This window comes from Gallus gallus, chromosome 7 (genome assembly GCF_016699485.2).
Source record: "Gallus gallus isolate bGalGal1 chromosome 7, bGalGal1.mat.broiler.GRCg7b, whole genome shotgun sequence".
Classification (NCBI taxonomy): Eukaryota; Metazoa; Chordata; class Aves; order Galliformes; family Phasianidae; genus Gallus; species Gallus gallus.
Genome location: NC_052538.1, coordinates 13,534,822 through 13,558,669, shown reverse-complemented (window position 1 = coordinate 13,558,669; position 23,848 = coordinate 13,534,822). Strand labels below are relative to the sequence as shown.

The window sequence follows — 23,848 nt, the reverse complement described above, 5'->3', positions numbered from 1 at the left end:
ACTTAAATGAAACAATGAGGCAGTTGCCCTTGAAACAGAGAACAGACTGAGCATAAACCAAGCATGGATTTATCGACTTACAGATGTGAAAAAAGCTGAAAAGTTTCTATTGATCTGACATGCCTACCTGACCAGGTCAGGGCTCTCCCTGCTCCATGAGGTCTCCCTGCTGCCATTAAAAAAAAAGGGCAAATTTCAGGATTTAAGCACAAAATGCAGGAAATGTTTCAGAGATCTCAAATGAACACATCTGCCTAATTTTAGTGTGCATGCAAATTAAAGTCCAGATGTGGACAAGAATAAAAAATAGCAGAAGTATAGATAATTGTAAGTAAAGAACAGAGTTAGCATTAAAAAAAAAAAAAAAAGGATACAATGACTGCAGTTTGGTAAGCTACAGTGCTTTTTAAATGTATGTTGCATGCTAATACTAAAAAAAAAAAAAAAAAAAACAGTGGCTCTCAATACTTAGTTAGGATAGACGAAGCAGTAATTAGATGAATTTGTAACAAATACAGGCTAGGATAGAAATGAAGGAACGTTCGCCAGCTACAAAAGTCAAACATAGGAGCTGGACCATCCAGGCTGACGATGAAATCTTTTTCAATAAAGCTTGAGAGAAGGACAGGCAAAAATCTGAAATCAGAAATGTAGATGGTCCCTTGTATATTTTCCTTTCCTTTTTTTAATTCTGATTTTGAAAGTATGTGTTTTAATTAGCTTGAGCTGAGATATTCTAAAATATCCTATGAAAGAAGATAGCAGGAGATCCCACAGAGAAGCAATAGGATAGCACATTATAAGCACGCAAACACTCAGCTACTCACAGGAGAATTCTCAGCATTAGTAAAATCAGGTTTTCAATTCCACTAATGAAATGCAGTCACTTTCTTATAAAAAGAGAAAATGTCCTCAAAAACATCCAGGCTACCAATTCTAGAATCTCTTCAGCAACAAAAAGTAGCTTCTACTTCACTCAGAATGAAAATATTTCTGTTTCTGACTATCCAGACATGTCTCATGGATAGTACTTAATATATATGCATGGGTTTGATTTTTTTTAATCTGAAAAGTGGATTGTTTCACCCAGCCAGTTACATTGCTACACACTGATGAGCACACTAATTTGACTTCCAAGAGAAATAGCATTGGTGAAGTATACCTTTACAAAACACTGATTTTTTTAAAATTATTTCAAACCATAGAATAATATATAATAGTAAGAAAGAACTGAGCCTTTTTCTACATTGTTTGTGTTTAATTATTCTTTTGTATAAAAAACTTGTCCCTTATTTCCAGGTTCCAAAGCTCCAATTCCCAACATTAGCATCTTCATTCTGTTTTCCTTTTTTTAATACATCCTCTATCCAGTACATTGCTTTCTCTTTTCCATATCTACAGATCATTTTCAATCTACATTATGTTGTTCATAGACCAAAAAACCCACAAAGTTCTTAGATCTCCAGCAAAAAGGCTTGTCGCTCTTACATGGCCAAAACAATTTTCAGTGTTTGCTAAAGTAACTCCCTTGTGAAATCAGTGTCCCAGATGAGTTCTCCAGAAGTTCTTTTTACTGTGCTGCCACAGCTGCTTTCTGTGAAATATCTTGATTGGTCATCAGAAAGATGAAATGGGTTTTTTCTCTGTTTGTTTGTTTGTAGTATTTCTCAACGAGAGTATCATACACTTAATAGCTACCAATACTGATGAGTTCATCAGATTATCTATGTATGTGCCTGCTAATAAAAATGAGCAAATACTGAAGAAAAAGCTTTTTCTTATTTTAAATCAACAGCCTGGTGTATATATAAGAAAAATAGAAACAAACAACAAAACAGTACAAGAATCCAGGGGACTAGAGACAAAAAAACACTATATTTTGAGAAGAGTTTTCACCATGTGTTGCTTGAGGACTGGAATTGAGGCTGGGGAAGCCACATGCTCAGAGAAGATCAAGGCTGGACTGGCCAGCCCTCGACCTTGACCTAGGCTTGGACAACAGGACCTGCAGAGGGCCCTGTCAACTGCAACTGGGGCTCTGGAATTCTACCAGATGGCAAAGCATTGCCACCATGATAATGCTGCATTAGCAAAAGCTGTGCTCTGCTCTAAGTTGGCAATTTACATTTCCAATTACTTAGAAGTTACTTTAAAAAAGTACTTGAAATCTGCACATTTCACATTCTCTCCAATAGCAGGATGTAGACTATATCATTTACTTGCAGATTCATTGCTGCAGGATGCCACTGATTCAATTATGTCATTAAGATATTTAGCAGATTAAATATAAATAATAATGACAGCTGTTATTAATATAACAATGGATAAAAATAAAAAGACTAGCAATTTTCAGGCTTTGGATCATAAGCATATCACCAGATGGAAAAAAAAAAACAGAACTATCTTCTTACAACAATAGAAAATCTTGGCCAGGTATATTTAATACATAATACTATCAGAGAGAGAGAAAATGGAATTATGTAACTATTTTGCAATGTCTTCCTTATATACTGCTTTCTCTATTAAACATAAGAAAAATACAAAATGGTTCTTACATCTCTGAACATAAGGACTAGACAATACCTCGTGTCAGTAACCATTCCTCTGCCTTCCTTTTACTCATTCCTTCAATATATATAAACAAAAGAATTATAACAGTATGCAAAAGACAAAAAATATTGGATGTCTTACTACTCACAAAACATTGCTGAAATGCACACATCTATAAAATCCATGGTTTTGTATGCAAAGGTACCACAAAATAAATTTTCAGTGTAATATTCAATACCTCAAAACAGTTCATTCAGCCTAAACGAAGGTTAAAAACATTAAAAAGCCAAAGTCTGGAAGAATTATCTGCTTTGTTTAAAAAAACACATTTAAAATGAAGAGACCTTAGCAAATTTAATCTGCTACAGCTGACATCATTACTGGGCATTGATTCAAATTCCAAATTTAATTTCAGTGAAGCCTTAGTAAAAGTAATGCCTTCTGCAGATTCAGAGCCATCTGACTGACGTTATTCTGCTGATGACAATAAAAAGTAACTTAACCAAATCCTTAAATTTTAGAACTGTTTACAGAAACTGTATATATGAAGTGTATGTTGAACTGGCTAGGTACAAGATTTTAAGCCACTGGGTATTCCTTCCTGTTATCACAATTTATGCACTTCAAAGCAAGCATCAGCACAGATTTGAGTCCTTCTGAATACATTTTTAGTTCTAGGCATACATATGCTGTGTGTCACAATTCAATTACTTCTGATACATTGAGATGGTGAAAATGTACTTTCTCTGCTGCAGTGAAATATATGGCATGGTGAGCAGAGCACAGAAGAGAGAATGGAAAAATCCACGCTGGGGAATACTTCTGGCACGCCCTACCTTTATGACATTTAGCAAGGCTTCACATTTATGACAATAGTAGAGGGATGATTACAAGTCGTTTTATTTATTTGACTTTTATGGTAGATATCAAAGATGTACTTTCATCATCCCTCTTATTGACTTTGCAAAACTGTCAGGAAACTGTATGAGTTGAACATTTCTCTGTAAATTTTTATATTCCAGTTTTGCTCAGAAAATTTATCTAAAAGTACACTTGGCAGAGCTCTATGTAATCTCACGGAAGACCACATTGGAATTTCTGCAGATTGACAGAGCTCCAAGAATATATATTTGCATATGCAAAAAATATTACTTGCAGGAAAAAACAATTATTTGTTCATACAGATTGGAATTTATTGAAATCAATTAAATACTAACTTACATAATAGCTCAGTGATCCCTATTTGTGCACATTTGTATAGCTCACAGGATTTCTATTAATAAAACATATCTCAGTATAAATGCTTTTCATTTACAATGAAACATCCACATCATCTATATTTCTCTTTGTTTTGTTTTTTTAATTAAAGCTATGAAAAAGCAAAGCCATAGAAGTGCCAGCAAGTATTAAAACCCTTCTCCATTTCATTCTCAGTTCCCTAACTCCTTCCTTCAAAGAAAATATCCACTTCCAGGAGCTATTTTCCTGGAAATGTTTTCCTATGCATTAGACTAGAAGACTAGATGCAATGCAAAAAACATTTTTGTTACTTCACCCAGAAAATCAAGTTATTCAGCATTGTCCATAGCATTCAGGCCCGATTACTGAAATAAGACAATGCTGCTCATCAGAGAAAAATCTTTTCACATATGTTTTCTTAATTTTGCACTCCTAATCAACAAATATCTTCACATTAATCATAGAATCCACATAGACAATAGGGATCATCAAGTCCAACCCCAGCATTTTCCCATTACCCTTGTTCAGTCTTCATCCATCACTTCCTAATAAAGAAGAGTGGGAAATTCTCTTCAGTTATGAACTTTGCCAATGGCAGTAATATGGAGGAGACAGGAGATGGATGTTTTAGATTTCCTCAAGAGATCAGGAGTGATAGGAAGCCCTTGATGATAGCTCAGACTGAATTACAAAGGCAAGCCACATCTACTTGTTCAGAACAATTTAAATTAGGCTATAGTCCTTGCTGAAGGCAAATAAACCCAGAAAGTAGTCTTTCAAATTATTTTTTCGGATAACAAAGCCCAACCACATCAAACATGAAACCGTTCTGCTTTAAAAGTTGTGCACTGAAAGCTTCAAGGATTTAAAAGACAACAACACCCACCTTGTACAAGTTTGCCAAATATGGTTTTCTTGGCAGATAGAAACACACTAAGCAGTGTTTTGTTACTTAATGAAATCCAGGACAGAGCCAAAGGGACCCAATAGTAGGCCATAAATGGACAAGTTCACCAAGGCCACTATCACAGAAGCACAGAATCACAGGACTGTAGGGTTGGAAGGGACCTCTAGAGATCATCGAGTCCAACCCCCTGCCAAAGCAGGCTTACTTGTGGTTCACTTTACCCCCATCTGAAATTCAGAGCTTGTTCATACCCTCCTTTTAATGAGTGTGAGATATTTGAAATCCAATAAAGCTCAGGCATATATAAAAGATTATAGTATGTGACAAAAAGGCTATATCTGGCACAAAACAATGCAGAAGGAAAAGAAACAATGGACAGCCGCCACTGTGTTGCCCTACCTAGTAAGTTAACAGCAGGACAAGTTATCAAGGGCTACACAGATAACGTTACGTTTGGCACTGGTGTACATATCAAATTAATGTGGCCTTCTTAAGTAAAAAAAAATAATCATAAAGTTAAATCATTTTAATCCAGGATTTCTGATTATTCCTATTCTCCACAAGTTCTTAATAGCAAATATCTAAGAGTATTTCCCAAAGCTGCTTTTTTTCCAGTCTGTGTAAGATTTCAGCCGTGCGGGTAAAAACAACAGCTTAGGAAAGATATTTTGTAATGCAACAAAAGCAACAGGAAAAAAACAGTGCAAGGTTTACATTCAACAGTCTTGCTGCGGATTCAGTGTAAGTACAAATAGACCTAATACAAAGTCTGTATAAATCCATGGCACCTCACAAAATATTTGTAGACATGCTGAGGAGCTCAAATTGAAAAGAAACAAAGGAGAAGTAAAACGTCAATGACAAAGAAAACAAGCCATGGGAGATAGAACCAAAATACTCATCACTCTAATCACAGTAATGCAGAGATAATTTTACCCATAATCTGTTCACTGCCAGTCACTACATAAATTGCCTTCAAAATTCTAGAAATAACATGGAGTTAAGTCAAAAAAGAGTTCTCCAATGAAGAATTTGTGCTCTTTAAATAGCTTCTAACTAGACGGCATTTTCCTTAAAAGCTAAGAATATGCATCAAGAATAATAATGATGAACTTACAAGACCGACAGTCATCTAAAGAAATTACATCTATGCATTTTATCCTCCTATTCTTTTCGTTATATTGTCCTTCTCATGTATGTACATTTAGGACTTAATCACACAGAAAACAGCTATTTGGTTCCAAGCCAAGAATCTGTTTGCTGAATAAAAAGTGTAAATAGGAAAATAAATTGGAAAAACAATATTTTTAACTTTTAATTAACTGATAAAGAAAACACTGAAATTTTGCATAAATTACACACAATTTCAGAAAAGCAAATTTTGAAAACTGTAACTATGATTCTTCTTCGTCAAAGTATTCAGGTGAATAATTTGAAATCCATGAATATCTATTTGAAGATGTTCAAGCAGACAAATGTCTGTTTAAAGTTTGGATATATAGTTTGAAGAGCTGATCCATGGCTGTTTGAAGCTGACTGCTAAGAGTACAACAAGCAGGCTGCTGTGGGTATTGTTGTCTGGGAACACTACTGGGTAAATGAAATGCTGATTTTTTGTTAGTTTCTCTTAAAGAAAGAAAGTCCAAAACATTGGAGATGGCTGCTGGTGGTATGGCAGTAGAGGCTGAACCTTCCCAACAGTATTCCATTACATTTTGTTGCCTTGGGACAGATGGTAGCAGAGGGGCAGTCTGACAAAATGGCATCTGACTTGAAAGTGCTCATGAAGCAAATGTGTGGTATTGAATTGCTCCTTGAGGAAAAAATGGTACCCACTGATATTCACTGATGTTTGCTGAATGCTTACAGTGACCAAACAGGGGATGTGAGCACAGTGAGGTGGTGGGTGGTGCGTTTCAGCAGCGGCAACAGCGATGTGAAAGGCAAGCTATATTCCAGACAGCCTTGCAAAACTGTCAGACTACCAAATGAAGAGTGCCTCTATCAGGAGTGGTCCTTCTGTATTTCCTGGAATGGGGACAAACTGTAAACTCTGAGTGCTACGATGTGACTATGACTACTAAGCTGAAGGCTTAAACCAGAGCCAGACCAGAGAAGAAGGCAACCTTTCTCTTGCAACACAATAACGCCAGGCCCCATGCTGCTTTGAAGGCAGTGGAGCACACTGCCAAACTTGGCTGGACTGTTCCACTGCAGCCACCATATAACCCAGATTTGGTATTTTCTGACCTCCATCTGTCCATGGACTGTGTAGGAAACATTTTCCTAACAACATCACCATAGCAGCTGTGGAACAGTGGGTCACTTCCACTGGCGTGCAGGCTCTTCTTCGTCACCAGAGAAAATGCATAGCTAATGGTAGCGACTATGTTGAAAACCAGCATTCTGTAGGTGGTTTTTTTGTTGTTGTTGTTTTTTGTTTTTTGTTTTTTGTTTTTTCTGTTAAATAGTGTAATAGCACTCTTTGTAGGTGTTGTACTTTCCATGGAATAAACAAGAGGCATTGCTTACAGAGTAACATACATACATTAGTTCAAGCCATTAGTGGTCTGGGTCCTTAGCTAAACCTTTGATCATGGGGAGTATTGATCATACAGATCCCACTGAAGATCCTTTATATTACCCAAAGTCATTAAGATTGGGTGCAATACATCGTTTTGCTTTTCTACAAAAATATTTTTTTAAAAATCTTGTTTTTGTCACAATGAGCTTAAAACTGGGAAGAAAAGAAACAAGAAAGATCCTCAGAACTAAATATTACATTATATTATGTATTATATTATAATAATATAATAATATATACTAAATATTACATAAGCTTGGAAAATACTCAATGCATCTTTACTGTATAGAAGACCTCTCAGATTCAAAGATACTAAGTGAAACGTGTTACAGACCAGCAATGGGACACTGATATCCATGTTTATTTTAACTGAAGCATTGCCAGTCTTTCCTTCTTCCTTATCTACAGTCTTATTTATATGAATGAATCCAGTCTTCATGTTTTCCAAACACTAATACTGCACTAGAAAAGCGGCATAAATTTGGCCTTTACAACAGCAAATTCATCATATTCAAAATGTTCTTAGATATAATAACTCCCTTATTTAGTCTTTAAGGAAGACCACAGATGGAGATACCATTTGCTCACACTATTCCAGAGCAGACTATATAAATAGTCAACTTGGTGGAACACTGTTCAATTTGCCTGAAGATAAGTAGATTTTAAAAGTTCCAGTGGTTAAACCTAAAAGAGGTTGTTTTTTCCTTAAATTGCAGAATGGAAGTTCAAAGACCAAAACCATAAAAGATTCAGTTACTACTGAAGCACCCTAAAGTTATATTATCCACTTACAATCACATTACAAATACACTGCTGAGGTTTAACAAGAGTAAAAATTTACTACTTGCCTGACAAGTGAAAACTGAACAAGTGGATGCATCTACCAAGTGACGATATGATACTGTAAGAAGTAAGAGAAGGGAAAGCTATTTGCTTTGTGCACAATACACAAAAATGTTACTTGAGCAGGCACTTATCCTGTCCCCACTTTAACGATGAATCCTCAAGGCAAAGCTAAAATGAATCTTTCTCCAAAACAAATCATTAGATCCTTTTCTACTACTAAAAGTACATAGGCAATATTTAAACATTGTGCAAGAAGAGCAATCTGAAAAAAGAAAGTACATCCTTGTACCGTAAACAGCTGCACACTGCAAAACTTAAACAAGCAAGCATAAATAATAAAATATTGTAAGTCAGTGCATTCCATGTTCCCTTTTCCACCTACTTGCAGACAACTACTTATCTGGAAAATAAAAGCAGAAACATCTAATGTTGCATTTCAAAGGATGTTTATGTAACAGAGCACTGGCATTCTGAGGGTTGATTATATATTGGTTTTTGTATGAATTTATTTGAATTGGTGCAAGATGTAACTTTCTGTAAATACAAACTCAAAGCCAATCCTAAAAATTACTTACACTCAATTAGTTAATCCCAAGAAGTCTACCTGTACCCTGCAATAATTACAATTGTATTTTCTTGCTATATTGTGCAGAAGAACATGTTCTGCTCAAGCCCATTATTTTTAAGTTAGTTTTTCATTGTGATGCATAGCATAGAATTATAATATTTATTGTTTTCTGTTGGTTTATTCTATCACTTAGCCATTCAAGCCACTCCTACACATCTCAAAGTATTCACTCTGGTGCATCAGAAATCTGTGGTCATGAGGAAAGTTTAAAAGCAGTACATGGCATTCTTTCTGTATCAACTTACATTCAAGAGAACGTGGAAGACCATTCCTCTTTATTTTCAATTGCCTTTTTAATATTACTGAATCAAATGACTTTGAAAATGAACTTTGATTTTTGATACTAACCACACTAATGAAATTCCAAGATTAGCAATTCTTTACTCTTACATATTTGCTTTCTTGCATCTTTCTTCCTGTGGTAAAAGGATGGGTTGGGGGGAAAATATATTTAAGGCTAGAATTATTAATTCCAGGAGGCTCCCTTAAACCATTGCTTGTTAACCAACACTTTTTAGTATGGAAAATAATATGGGAAAGAAAAAGAGCGTCACACACATGCTTCCTTCAGCTCTACAGTAGGAAGTCAGGCAGAAGACAAAGTTACACACGGGGGATATTCAAGAAAGTAAAAATGACAAATTTGTTGCAATAGTGTCTATTATTGCCATGTAGTAATTTTAATTTCCCTTAAAGTGTATCTGATGATCAATAGTTAATGTATAAGATTTAAATCTTGTACTGGGATGTCTCCTTAATTAGTATACAGTAACTCAAAAGCAGCAATGAGGAGGAAAATAATTTTTTAAAAAGCTACAATGAATGAATATAATTTGCAAAAACAATTTGTGACTGGAATGCAGCTAAAACCAACCTGTCTGTTCTTAGGCAATTTAAATGCCTCTCCTTGTTACAAATTAAGAGCTACTCGATCCCAGTCATGGCAGCTTATCATTTCTCATGTGGGGAGTGGAGGGGCAGCACTGATCTCTGCTCTCTGGCAACAACAGGACTCAAGGGGATGACCTGGAGCTGTGCCAGGAGAGGGTCAGGTTGGGAATTAGGAAGAAGTTATTCACCAGAGGATGGTGGGCACTGGCACAGGCTCCCCAGGGTAGTAGTCATGGCCCCAAGCTGCCAGAGTGCAAGAAGCATTTGGACAATGCTCAGACACAGGGCTTGGGTTTTGAGTGGTTCTGAGTGGAGCCAGGAGTTGGGCCTGACGATCCTTGTGGGTCCCTTCCAATTCCAGATATTCTGTGACTCTGCTATTCTAAATAATTTAAAATAAAAGAGATTTTGCCTTTTTGCTTTACAGCATTAGTGTTCAACACGTTCTACGTGCCACTCATCGCTACAGGGCAATGCCCCAAGTTTTGCTGTGATGACATCTGCTATGATTTTTAAAACCACCAAACCATTTTCCCTGAGAACTCCTCAGGCCTAAAAGCTATTTTCCACAATTTGTTACCATAGATACAGCTTTTTATTATTATTATTAATCGGAATGAAAGATTGAAAATCACTAAGCAAATATATAATCAGAAACTAGTTAATATTCCATGCTGTGTCTGTTTAAACAGGGTCCCACCCTGATCATATTGAATTTTGGACAGCTAAGGCGGAGTGGGATAGGATGATGTGATCCTTTCTAAATGGAGATTTTGACATTCTGGTTCAAGACAGAAGCACAGGACAGTTATCACTTAAGATTGTGACTGCTGACCATACTGAAAAAAATAAACAAGTGTTGCTTAGAAGAGGAAAAAAAAGCTGTCAGAGAGACCAAATTAAAGCATCATTTCATCCAAGTATCTGACTAAATTCAATTTTAATCCCAGAAATCTAAACAGATAGACGTGAAACAGCAGAGAGGATAGGGATCTGTCATTCCATCAAGTCAAATGGAACAGCTCTGGAAATACACATCCAAAGTAAAGGCTGCAGCATCTTTTGCAGAGGCTGATTATAGTTTTTTACTCTGAGTAGGATAGCAAAGCAAAACAGATGGGCTAATAATTATTACTGGCCTTAAGCTGCTGCATTGGCTTTCCAGGGCAGGCAAATTCAGTCCGAAAATTTCAGAACATGTACTAAAGTATTTGAAAAAATTTAAAGAGGTGAGAAGAGTCAGAAGTACTCAGAACTCACAGGCATTTTAAAATTAAAAAAGCCTTTTTAAAGTGACTTCCACAAATCATGTCTCTCTCTCTCTTTCCCCCTCCCTTATCCTCCCTAAATAACTGAACTAGTAGTATTATCTCTAGAGTATTTGCAGCACGTTGGAGAAATAGAATATAGTACAGTTACATCCCAAAAAGAAGGAAACAGCACTAAAACCAGTTTCTGAATGTCATTTTCTGACATTAAGGAGTAAGTTGTGTCTTTTCATGGTTTGTATGTTAAGAACAGATTCGATGCCTTAAGTATCTCAGAATGGGTGAATGGTGAATTATACACAGCTTAATAATATTACATAAATACGTGAACCACCTTAATCTGGGCATAGAAATAGTACTTCTATCTTTCAGTGCACTTATTTGTACAGAGTTCAGACAATGGAATCCTCAAAAAAGAAAAAAAAAAAAAGAAAGAAAGAATAAAAAGAGAATAAAAAGAGCCAGCAGTTGCTCCACAACTCTTAGAGAGACCTGGGAAATCTGTACTGTTTGAAGAGACTAAAGCTCTTCCAGCCATTCCTATGAGACTACAGAGGCAGTTATCTCTGTGTTGCATTCACATGAGACTAGTATATGATACTCATGCCAAGTGTCCAATTTTGAAATATTCAGCAGTACGCAGTGGAATTTTAAGGTGCCACTCCAGTCAACACCAGCTGTGAGGAAACAGTGGTGTCACGTGTGAAAACTAATTCTGCAAATCCTCAGTGCCCATCTCATGTTTTAGATAGTTATAGTCATTGAAAAAAACACAGTAGGCTGTTGGACCTACAAAAAAAAAGACATACATCGCAGGTAATCCTAACCAAAGTGATGCTTCATTTATGTTCATAACAGAAATAATTCTGAGTTTCTTGATGTTGCTGGAGCTGTAGTGTCTGCCATGTTAGTCAGTCACACTGACAGTTGTGTTTGTTTTTAATTTCTCAAGCAAGTCCACCACCAGTGGGCAGCTATTGCTACAGCAACTCAGCACAATTGGAGGACTGTTCAGGAGACGTTAGGCAAAACAATGCCATCAGCTGCTTGATGTTGCTTAAGCTTATTGTAGTTCATGCTGTCCAGAGTAATCTAATTAAACACACCGAAAAAAAAGCATTCAATCAGGAAGCTGATGTGGAAACAAGCTGTCTTTGTGGAGAAAAACCCAATTCAGAGTGCAGAAGAAAATAAAATAGATGGCTCTTTTTGTTCTTTTGCAAACCTCAATATAAAACAGAAGATGACTTTCACAGGTTTCTGAAATAGGAGTACATAATACTTAACATAATTGATAAAACTAACTGGAAAAATCATATTAGAAAATTTCAACTGCATGAAAAAATGAAACATTGTGTTCATTTTAGAGAACCATTTCAGTTCATATCACTGCAATAATTTTGTGTGTACTGTACTAGTCTATAAAAGACAATCTTAGTAGCTATCCTTAAGAAAATTCTTAACATAGTTTAGGGATGCAAATAACTGGTAGAGTTACCCTTCATTTTGGCTATCTGGAAATTTGAAAATGAATTGTACAGAGACAGCACATTATTTCACACATGGGATGGCTCTTGAAGAAGCATGACAGCAGAGCAACATTGGCAAGTGGACTGGCACTGCCTGGGACATGATGGTTTTGTGGGGAGAAAAAAAAAACAACACAAAACCAATCACCTTTGTCCTTCACTTTGGAATGATGGAGCAATAAATTCAAGCAATTTTTAAAGCAAGAACTGATCAGTGAACTGAGAATTATTGTCCAATGATTCATTATTTCATCTGTTTTTCCTATGCTGTGTTGAATATATACTTGTAGGTTTGGAAAGAGGACAGAGTCATAAACAGTACCTTGCAGAAGAATTCCTCTACGTTCAAAAGGAAATTCCTACTGATAACATTCACTTTACTGCTAGTTCTCAAAGGAAATGGATAACAGCTAATCACGCAAAGTTGACTTGAAAAATTACAAGGGATGTGAAAGATGTGAAATTAGGGTTAGGATATTGGATTTCTGAGTTTGTTTCCTTGCTTGTTCATTTTTTAAGTCTATGGTTCCAGATATGAAAACAATTTTAGAATGCTGTAGAACATCAGGGCAAAGTGTTATAAAGAAACTCACTTTGACATTTCTAAGCAAATGTGGAAGGATCTCTTCAGGCCTAATACAGTTAAAAAAAATCCTGAGTGGTTCACTGCATGAAGTATCCCAGCACTGATCTTTCCTAGAATCCTACACCGGATTCAGCAAAAATACGGACTTACCAATCTGAGGAGGTAGAGGAGAAGATTTAGCTGCCTTTCCCTTTCAGCGAAACAATAATTTATAAAAGCATCTCTGAGAGCTCTTCTGAACTAGAAAGCAATCCAGAGTGTAAATATAAATCAACCTGTACAGTTAAGCTTTAGCAAACCATAAGGAATCACATGGGAAGTTTTTAATACACTGGAGAAGCTGAGGGTAAGTGTTAGAAATATAAAATAGGTAATAAACGAGTGAAAGGAGAGCAAGGATGGGTTTTAACCCAGGTGGGACTGCCAGGCAGCAAAGATGGTCAGGATGTTAATATCTTAGTAATTACTTTTTAGTTCATATTTCATTAGTGATACTAGTTATGATCTGAGGCAAAGGAATTTATGCACGTTTCACTGACAACAAAATAATTTGGCTTTCAATATGCTAACATGCAAAAATGATAAGGGTTTTGGTCTCATTTCTTTATTGTATCGTTTCTTCCAGCAAAACTAATGGAAGAAACTCATGCAATAAATCTTTTCAGACTAAACCAGTGCTGAGTGTAAACATCCACTACATTTTTGTTTATAGAGTTCAAAACGAATCCAGGAGGGTCCTCTGGCCTAGCAGCCTGTTGTTTTTGTTCAAGGTTACACGTCTCTTGTGCCTCATGGTCAGCTAACAATCTTGTTCTTTTCCACACCTTCAACTGATGGGCCACCAGCTTCTAATAGAAATGTTAATCCATAGAAGCATAACCTTACCTTATCAATTATTAAATTTTCTACTGCTATTACTTTGTTTTACAGCATCATGCAGTTTCTTTTCTAATGTTTATGATCATCCTTGACTTTGTGTGACCAATGAGTTGAAATCAGTACATGCCTGCTTTTGCACTATAGTTATTAATAAAAGCAATGCCAAAATCAGGCTGCAGGCTATTCTTCTGGAGTCAGACCTTGTAATCTCACTCCACCCACACTCATTTTCCTTTAGTCTAGGCCCGTTTTTGCCTCACATTTCCATACCTGTTTCATCCTAAAGATTACTACTTTTCTGTAGAAGAGAGTGATGAACTTTGTTTTGTTGCTTTTTATTATTACTATTTTGATAACAAAAAGGTATGTAGTTTGCCTGTTTCCCTCCTCTTCGTCAAATTCAATAATTATAGACACAAATTTCCATCTTTATGGTGTCAACAAAATTGAACAAAAATCCTTTCAGATTCCATGGCTATCTGAAAGCCATGGAATCTGATGTCTGGAAAGGAAACATTTGATCCCCTTCAGATGAGCATATAGAAATATTTCAGTTTTCCTTCCAGATTTAGTAATAATCATTTTCAAGCAGTCATTTAGGATAACCACCCTGGCTTTGCTTCTACGTACTATATTGTCAGTGTTACCAACCACTGAAGGAAAAAGTGTTCATTTAGTATGGGGGCAATAATCACATTATCTTTAATCTCTAATTAAAAAAATGCCTGCTAACACAGAATAAAGTCAAGCAGAAAATGACATTGAGACATTTAATTTCAGATATAGATCGTGAAGAAAATGCTGTTTCTGGTGGTGAATCCTTAAACTATCAAGGAATCATCAGGATTGGATGCTATTTAGAAGTGATTTTAGCAATTAGTGAGAACACAGTACTAGAAATTGCTTTAGGGGCAAAAGAACAAGCAGAGGAGAAACAGCTATTTGGTTTCAATTAAACTGAAACATAAGTAACAGGAGATACAGTCCGAAGATTTTCGATTTCAGATGTACAAACTTTGATTATTAACAGAATGATTTTGAAATAAAAAACTCGGTATTTCTTTCAGTTAGTGGTTCTCAGACTCCTTTCCGGGTGAACCATCAAGCAGTAACTAAGCGTGGTGCAGGATCTCTCTTACGTAAGGGGCACATCTACAGGACTGGCCATATGGTTGGGAAAACAGTGAGAGACAAGAGCTGGTTTTTGCATTTTGTGGTTGTACTATCTGCATCTTTCTTTATGGAAAGAATATATTTACATACATTTTTAGCTGCAGTAAGCCATGAAAGTACATATTCACACGGGAAGGTAAGCTCCCTGAAAGTTCTCTACCATCCATTTACCTCTTCTCTGTCACCTGTAGACCTAAGCAGCAACTTTAAGAATATTATTGAAGCGCTCTGCACAAATGCAGACTATTGTTGTGTACTATTAGACCACTTTACCCAATTTTTATTATTACAAACATAGCATCCCTAATCATTTCCCAGAGGCCTACCACTAATGAACAGCCTGCTCGTGATGGCCAAGAGCCTGCCAGCAGCCTAGCACCTGTCCTTCCCCACAGTCTCTTGGTTTAGAGTACAGCCATCTGTGACAAGGAGTAATTCTGAAGTTGCTCCCCAAACACAGACACAACAGACAAATAGCTGTCTAGAATCACAACAGACCTAGTCTACCAACATAGTAATGGAGCCCAGGCCAACTCATTACTCACAGTGCACAAGAAGGGAAATAACAAACCTGTGACTATCTGAAGTTCCTCCATCTGAAGATAAGCCTGTACCCATGCTGTGGGTACACTGGATTAGACAGCAGAGAATATGAAGGTCTTTCAGCAGTGATGGACAAAGCCACCATAAAGGGCAGGTCCTGTTCCCGTATCTGCATGTCTGACAATACTAAAGGCAAAGCTAAAGTCATACTTACATCCAAAATGGCTCACTAAAGCAGAAATTTCACCAGTCTTGAGTTTAGGGTAGAAAGAAGTTAGACCACAGCCCACAGTATGGGAGAGATGAGAAGACAGGAGCGGTAGAGGTGAAGCGCTCTCTAACAGCAGGAGTCCCTGAAAACATTCTGTCTGACTCATTTGGAATCATTCTTAAGCTGAGCAGAGAAAACTGAGTCATAGATGACTCATCCACTTACCAGATGGGAGGAAAGCATATATGAAATTTGGGACTGCCACTTGCTGCACAGCATATCATGAGCTGCCACTGCTTGAGCCGTGAGTCAGCTTCTCTGCCACAAAACAGGGAAAACAGAGAGCACCGCATGCAGAAGCAGTGCACACTTCAACCTGCTAGCTGGTGCCCTCACTGAAGTGTACCACAAAAGAGAGGTGTTTAGAACATATTGCTGCTGAACAAGCCCAAATATTTACTGGCCTTATCTAAATCACAGCTAACAACTTTTACACAGTTGTAACAGGTAGCCAATAAAAATTATTTTGCCGCACCTGCTATGTTGCAGATAGCTTCTTATCCAATAAATACATAGAAGCATTTTGCAACCAAAGCAAAAACGCTCATTAGAAGCTGGTGAGCAATGCCAGAAATCTGTAACCTCTCACTGTCGTTCTAACAGAAGTAGAAAATTAAGGCAGAGACAAGGCAATAGCTTCATTTTCAGTGGCACTAGTCAGGTTTTGGGATTACATACTTCACCTTTTAGGTCAGAAATCTCAGATATTAGAAGGACTTCATACCATAGACTTACATCAATCTCTTAATTTGACTGCACATTTTCTGCACTGAAAGCCTCTTTGAGCTGCCTGTGTACATACTGAAAAGATCATAACATCCAATTTAATCCCTGAATCACTAAGCAGTTTGCTCTTGAGACTGAACCACTATAAATCAGCTTCAAACTGACATTTAAAAATACCTCTTGATTCTGGTCTGACATCCAACAATCCAAGATTAGTCAAGGGCCCATCAGCCTTGTACTAGTTTTTTTTTACTCACTGATGTCATAAGCTTCTCAATCAGACATATCTGTAAAAACTTTTGTCTTGTTAGACTCAAGTCCAAGCATTCCAGACTACCACTTGAGTAATTGCACCAACATCCTCAGTGGTGGGTTATTTTGAGGCTTTAGCAGAGCAATATATAAGCGTGACACATCTGACCCAGGTGCTGAAGGTGCAACTTGGGAATTAAAAGTATTTGGGAACCAGGGAGTGATAGGTACTGGTTTAGGCCAGAATTTCAACTGCAGCTCACTGTGGGTGCAGCTCACTGTGGGTGCAGCTCACTGTGGGTGCAGCTCACTGTGGGTATGTCCTTCTAGTCATGGTATGGTTACCCTATTGTAAGTATTATACGGATTTTTATCGTTCCAGTCAAAACCCCCACATCATGACTTATCACAGCTGCAGTAATCAGCTTAGCATGGGCTCTGGTATAACTGAATGTACTGTAAAGCTTGGGAGTTATTTGCAAGAAAACCTTATGCAATTCCTGATACAAGTGTCATGGTCTGCATTAGCAGTCCAGTAAATCCAACTACCAGTGTTTTCACGGTTTGCAAGGAAAATTCAAATTGCAATTTCTGCCAGTCAGTAACACCAAGTAACGTTGTATACATTTTGGCAAGTTCAAACTACTTCCCAAGGAACGTCAGCATTGTTACACACCATTTCTACCTTCTTTCTGCAGAACACGTGAAGGAAACTGGTATTTGTATGTATAAGTTCCTCTGATGACACAACAACATAGCTATAAGACAGTGGGTTTTCTAATGTGAAAGCAACCCCCCCCCCCCCCCCCCCCCATGGTACCAGCCTGCCATCCAACACTCTAAAATCAACATCTAACAGGCAATGTGTGTATGATAATGTAAAGCAAGAGATTAAAGAGCATAAATCAAAAAATTCTTCTTCTTGAAAAAGATTCCATGTACCAACATTTGAAGTAGAGAGCCTTCCACACTCCTGAGCCTTCTTTTGCCTTTCTTCCATGGGGATAAATCCAGAGTAGAGATTTCCATGCTAAATATTTTAAATATTTGAGTCAAACTCGATTCAAGTCAACTCTCCATTGTTTGCATGTATTTGTTCATCATGTGCAGAAAAAAAAAAAACAACATAGAAAGAGAGTTCAGAACAGCAATTATGTTAAGAAAGAAAAACAGAATTTTTCACTTTGATTGTGGAAAGAGTCCTTTGAACTAGCTAGAGTTCTCTCCACCCATTTCTTTGGGAGATGGATTTTTTCCATATCTACAACTGCAAATCTGAAGCCTGAATTTCAGTTAAATAATCCCCAACTTTCCTGTGGAGGCTAACTCCAAAAATATAATATTCAATATGGGAAGAAATATCTACAGTTAAAGTGCTCAAACACAGCAACCTTGATCAGAAACTTCCACATAGCTCTTCAAAAACCACCCAGCCATGTTGGTTTCGGTCTTTCATTCTAAGTCTTTCTGTTCAGAGACCCACAAAGAGATGGAGAAATGTGATATTCATGCATCATTCTTGTCAAAAGCTTATACTTGTACCAAGCTAACAGAGACAGGTGGCCCCAAGCCTTCATTCAGTGTTTCAACTCTTTTCTATACAGATACTGCTTCCCCCCCCCCACCCCCCCCAGAAGAATGAGAAGCAAACACAACATGCAGAGGAGCAGCCTACTCTTATTGTGTAGTAGCTGGCTCATGACTTAGGAAACACACACCATTGAAGATGTTTATTCAGCCTTCATTTCAAGCAATAAGGTCTCCCTAATCTGAATATGCTTAACAGCCTACTTCTAAAGTATCCAGAAGTACAGGGTCTAATTAAAGCACAGACCTAGGGAGCAAGAATTCTACAAGGTATTGGTTTTGTGCTCTCATTGATCCCTACATGCAGATCAGTTATACTGTTTGGTGCCTTGCCTTCTTCATCTATGAAAGACTTACATTCAAGAATTTCAAAATCCATATGTAACTCTTGGGAATGAAGTATGAGAAGAAATACATATTTTTGAAGTGTAAGTTCTACCAATAGAGATTTACAAAAACTGTCATGGTTACCATTAATTACTCTTTGACTGCTAAAAATGTTAGATTAGTAAAAATCTTAAAGCTTCACTGATAGACATCACTTATTTGACAAAAGTGACACCTCTGGAAGAACATGGAACATCAGAAACTCCTGAAAGAATTGAAGTCTGAGTTTCTGACTGTTCTCTTCTCCCGCAGAAGACAAGCCAATAATTACTGAATTTTCCTCACTTTTAATTTAAGGTATGAAGAACTGAGTGGTTGCAAACTTCTTTAAAGTTCCTCTTTAAGTTTCTTTGAAGAGTGGAGTAGGTTTCACCATAGAATAGGTACTATAAGACCTGTTAGCGTGAGCCAAATTTTCTACTGTAGCTATCTGGAATGAGCATGTGCTGCCCAGATTAAATGCAGTCCTTGATACAGCCACAGAAGATATGTAAAGTTACAGAGGATCTAAGGTCTCCTACTGTTGATAATGACTCATATCCTGTATTTTTCACATAAGACAGAAAGTTCCAGCTATTTTTGGTACAACCCATTAAAAATTTCTTTTCATGAAGAAAAATGCTGTCAGTTGCCATTCAGAAGTTGAAGTAGGAGGCCAACTAGCGTGCTACAGAAATTATCAGAGAAAAATACTATAATCACAAAAGAGCCAAATGTTTCCTCTTCAGCCCTTTGAGATAGCAGATGCCTAGTCATAAGCAGAATCTTTTTTTCCTTATGATTTTGCTCATACACAGATCACCATAGGAAAAGAAAGAAGGGGGGGGGGGGGGATAGAAAAATGTGGTACGACTGATTTCCATCTATACCATTCTGTGCTGTGTATCTCATGGATATATCAACTCCTCCCCACATACTGCCCCCAAAACAGAGGATGGGAGTGAATGCACCTTCACTACTGTTGCACTGGACAGGGAAGGAGCAGTGTGTGCGCATGCATGTGCCTGCTGCTGATTCATGCTCTACTCAACATCTTCCACACAAAAGGCAGAGTACTCTTTAAAGACAAAGCTATGGTTTAGGCTAGTTTTATTAAAGCTTCAACAGTCTGATCAAAGAATTATTATTCGTCTCATCAAAATGCAATACTAACATTTATAGTTATTATTTAGGAATTAAGGCAATGTGGATGGCAATGTAATCTCCTTTTTGCAAGATGGTTTCTACCTCCTTCTTCTATAGGTCACTTGGGACTACTTTTATATTTCCTAACAAGTTTCTACACCTTTTTCATTATTAGTCTATAAGTCTACCTTATATCCAAATTCACCAAATACATTGTATTCCACATATATCAGCTATTTGTTCTTTTTTACCTTTAAAACCAGTCTTGTCTGCTTTCAAGTCTGCATTCATTCTAAGTACCAGTAGCAGAGTTTTTGGCTCAGTCTCCAGTACCATCTTGTACTGCTACTTTCAAGGTTTCTGTTAACTCTCCATGCCTGTGCTTAAAGGGCTCCTTGCACCCCACGTATAACAGATCTCGTATTTGCTTCAGACTGCTATTTTGCGGGCAAAAACACTGCAGCTTGAGACACCTTAGAGCACATTTGCTGGTCATTAGGAATGAACTGAGGACTCATCTGAGCACTCCATTGGTATCACTGTCTTAAAATCAGGGCTACAGACATCAGGACAATAGCAGATATCCCACCAACAGAACTGGAATATGAGAAAATACTGAAGTTCAAAATTATGCAGATTATCACATGCACCTTCTGGGTTTGACAGTGAGATTTATGTATTTACTTCAGTAATCAGTAACACGGGAAGATACAAGTACAAACATTTCCGTTGGAGCCAATTGCAGAGTACAAGGCTCGCACAGACACAGTTAAATGAACAATCGCTACTCATTCTATAGTCACACAACATACTTCACAGTATTAAGATTATGTATGAAGAGCCTCAAGAATTTGGCATGGCCATCTTCCAGAAGGAGGTATTCATTTGCGGTATGGCAGAAACCCTGAAATAACCATACTATTTGTCAGACAGGCACCAGACTTTGACAGAGGGCTAGAACATTGGGCTTTCCCTCCTGCAAATCAGATGCCCATTTCTGACTGCTGCCACATGCAGAGGATTTGTGAGACTGCTAAAAGCCTAAGTGATCTTTCCTTCAGAACAATCAAGGCTTACACAGCCTGTCACCACTGTCAGGATCCCTTAATAATAATTTGGCTACACCTCAAGCATACCCTACAGCAGTCCACTCAAGCACACATCTAACACTGGCCAAAGTGAACAAGGAGGCTAGCTGCTGTCCCCATCACACACAGCTTCAGCAGAGCTTTCAGTTCCCTTTCTCAGAGTCTGAAATCAAAGTAACTGTGTGGCACACTTAAACAGCACACCAAAAACAAGTAGTACACTGGTGGGTTTGTGGACTGTGAACCACATAGGCAACTGCTAACTAGGGCTTATCCACTATCCCAAGTACTTTTGTGCCAAATATCCAAACCAGGCATTCCAAGGGGCACTCCCCAAAAAACCTTTTTTTTCTTTTCCCGATTTCTAGTAAGTCACAAAGAAAAACATACATTGAAATTGTCTGAAATCTTATAAAATCAAATCTTGAAGCTTTCTTAGCAAATCCAGAAAGAAATTGGAAAGGAATGGAAGTCTTTTTATCAAACTGTATACAGAATCAACAGTTAGGTCAAGAGTCAGAAATTAAGTTAATTACCTCTACTGTGTATTTTCTTATGTGTTTTTAAACTCTTCAGCACGTATTTGATAATCTTTAAGGTCTTTTCCAACCAGGCAATTCTACAATTCTATGATTATATATACTGTTATGTCCAGACTAGAGAAACTCTTAATGGGTCTTGATGGTAATCAAGAAGCTGACTCTTGGAATGACAGCTAATTTTCTGAGGGATATGGCAAACACTCTTTGAGAAACAATATTAAGCTACACTCTTCACAGAAATAACAGTTGCAACTTACATTTCAGTACTCAACCTACTGTACAGTGCTGCTACTGGACTCTGACTTGCACCTCAAACATTTTAGAACTAGTTAAGACAGAGCATGTTCTGCTCCATGAAAGAAAGAGTTCACAAAACTAAGGGTGAATTGAAATTCAGATCGAACTTTCTTTTAACATATTGTTAAGTGAAATTGCGTGGACCAACATCCATCTTGCATTTTACAAAGGAGGCATATGCATATTGCAGATAATCTAACTTTCCCAACAATCTTATGCAGGTATTTCCACCTGGTGGGTATTTCCTATAAATATTCTACAAAACAGTGGAAAAAAATCAGCTACATAGGAACTAAGCTGTAGCAACTTAAAATAAAAGCAATTATTGCTGTTTAATTTCAGCTGTGAACCAACAATTCAGTGGTTTATTAAAAAGATTAAAAGAAATTTCTAGGTAAAAGTGCTGGCTTTTCCCTGTGCAAGTAGAATATTAAATTTTAATTGATTCCTTGTTTTTTCAGTTATAATTTGACAGATTTATTGTATCCAGATGCTATACACTGTTCATATTTCACTACAGATACAACAGAGCTCCCAGCTGTACTATTTAGTAGACTTCAAAGTAGTCCCCGATTACTGAGGGATGGTTTATGAAATCAAAATAGTCCTTTAAAAATATCACCAGGCAGTAAATTTTACAAGCACTGAGCTTCAGTCATGTATGAAATCAGGTGCTAGGAGACTTGAGAATAACACTGATCTCTCTGGAGTAATGTTCCCCCACCATCATTCCCATTGGAGTCAACAGGAACTGAGTGAAAATCAACAGCAGAGCATTATCCTGTGATTAAATTTCTTGGAGATGATGTATATAGTGGAAAAAAAAAAGAAAACTATCCTTTAAGATGAGTGTAAATACAATCTAGTATAATAATAGTATAATAACCATCTTCATGCTGCAAAAGTACTTGCACAGAGTCACAGAACAGTTGAGGATGGAAGGGACTCCTGATACCATCCATGAGCCCCCCCAGAAGGTGGATAGGAGATGTCACCACTTTGTTATGGGTCCCAGAGGACAGCTACTTCATGAGCATAAAGTATATGCATTGCTTTTACTTATAAAGACATGCAGATCAAAACTGCAAGTGACAGGACAAAGTAGAAAATGACAACAGGTAACAGAGAATTCACTTTTCTGGCTCAAAACTAAGATTACCCATGTCAAAAACAGCAATGAAAGAGTAAAGGAAAAGGCAACTGCACTATAGAGTAGAAAAAATATTTCTCTTGTCTAAAGGGTGGAAGTCAATTCTCAGGTCCACTCATGCTAGCATTCCTGTTTCTGTTACTGCATGATATTCTCAACTACAGAATAGCCACAGATTGAAAGCTTTCCCAAACCTGGATTCCTGCAGTCACATTGTGGAGAAGAATTGATCAACAAGAGAGCCAAAAAAAAAAACGAAGTTGGAATACATACACCTTCCCATTAGAATAATTCAGGTCAAAAAGAGGTCTTTGGTCCCACTTCCTGCTCAAAGCAGGGTCAGCTACGAGGTCAGCTTGCTCAGGGCTGTCACCAGCTCAGTTTTGTAAAAATTAAATCCACACGTGGCTCCTCTGAGGTGCACATATATCAGCACAGAGCCTGGAAAACTTCCAGAGTGTTCCTGATTTACAGCCTACAGCTGAACTGGAAAAATATGTTGAAACTACCAGCACTGAGGTCAACAGAACAGTTGAGATTCAAGATGATTCTGAATTACTATGAAACTTCCTGGGTCATGGTTACAAAATATGAATGAGACAATGAATCCCAATCAATCTGTGCACAATGCTGGAACACGTATCACTGTGAGACAGATTTGAAATATCAATTCTGTGCTTTAGAGAATTCTAGACTGTGTCATAACAAGAAACTTTATTACAGCAACAAAGCAATTTATATAGCTTAGACTTAAAGGCAGTTTCTAGCTCCAAACAGCTGTGCAGCCTAGCCCACAGGGG

At 37.3% G+C, this 23,848-nt stretch overlaps 1 protein-coding gene across 3 annotated transcripts in view; it reads right to left on the bottom strand.

Moving 5' to 3' along the window:
- PDE1A (phosphodiesterase 1A) overlaps nucleotides 1–23,848 on the bottom strand; it is a 198,484-nt gene that overhangs the window by 151,055 nt on the left and 23,581 nt on the right. Inside the window, exon 1 of one of the 3 annotated variants that reach the window (XM_040703691.2) lies at nucleotides 15,838–15,993. The exons of the other annotated variants lie outside the window; for them this stretch is intronic. Within the exon in view, the coding sequence (XP_040559625.1) occupies nucleotides 15,838–15,839 (2 nt within the window). The 5' untranslated portion in view covers nucleotides 15,840–15,993. Of the gene's footprint in view, nucleotides 1–15,837; nucleotides 15,994–23,848 lie in introns of those variants that run through there. 3 annotated transcript variants of the gene reach the window in all.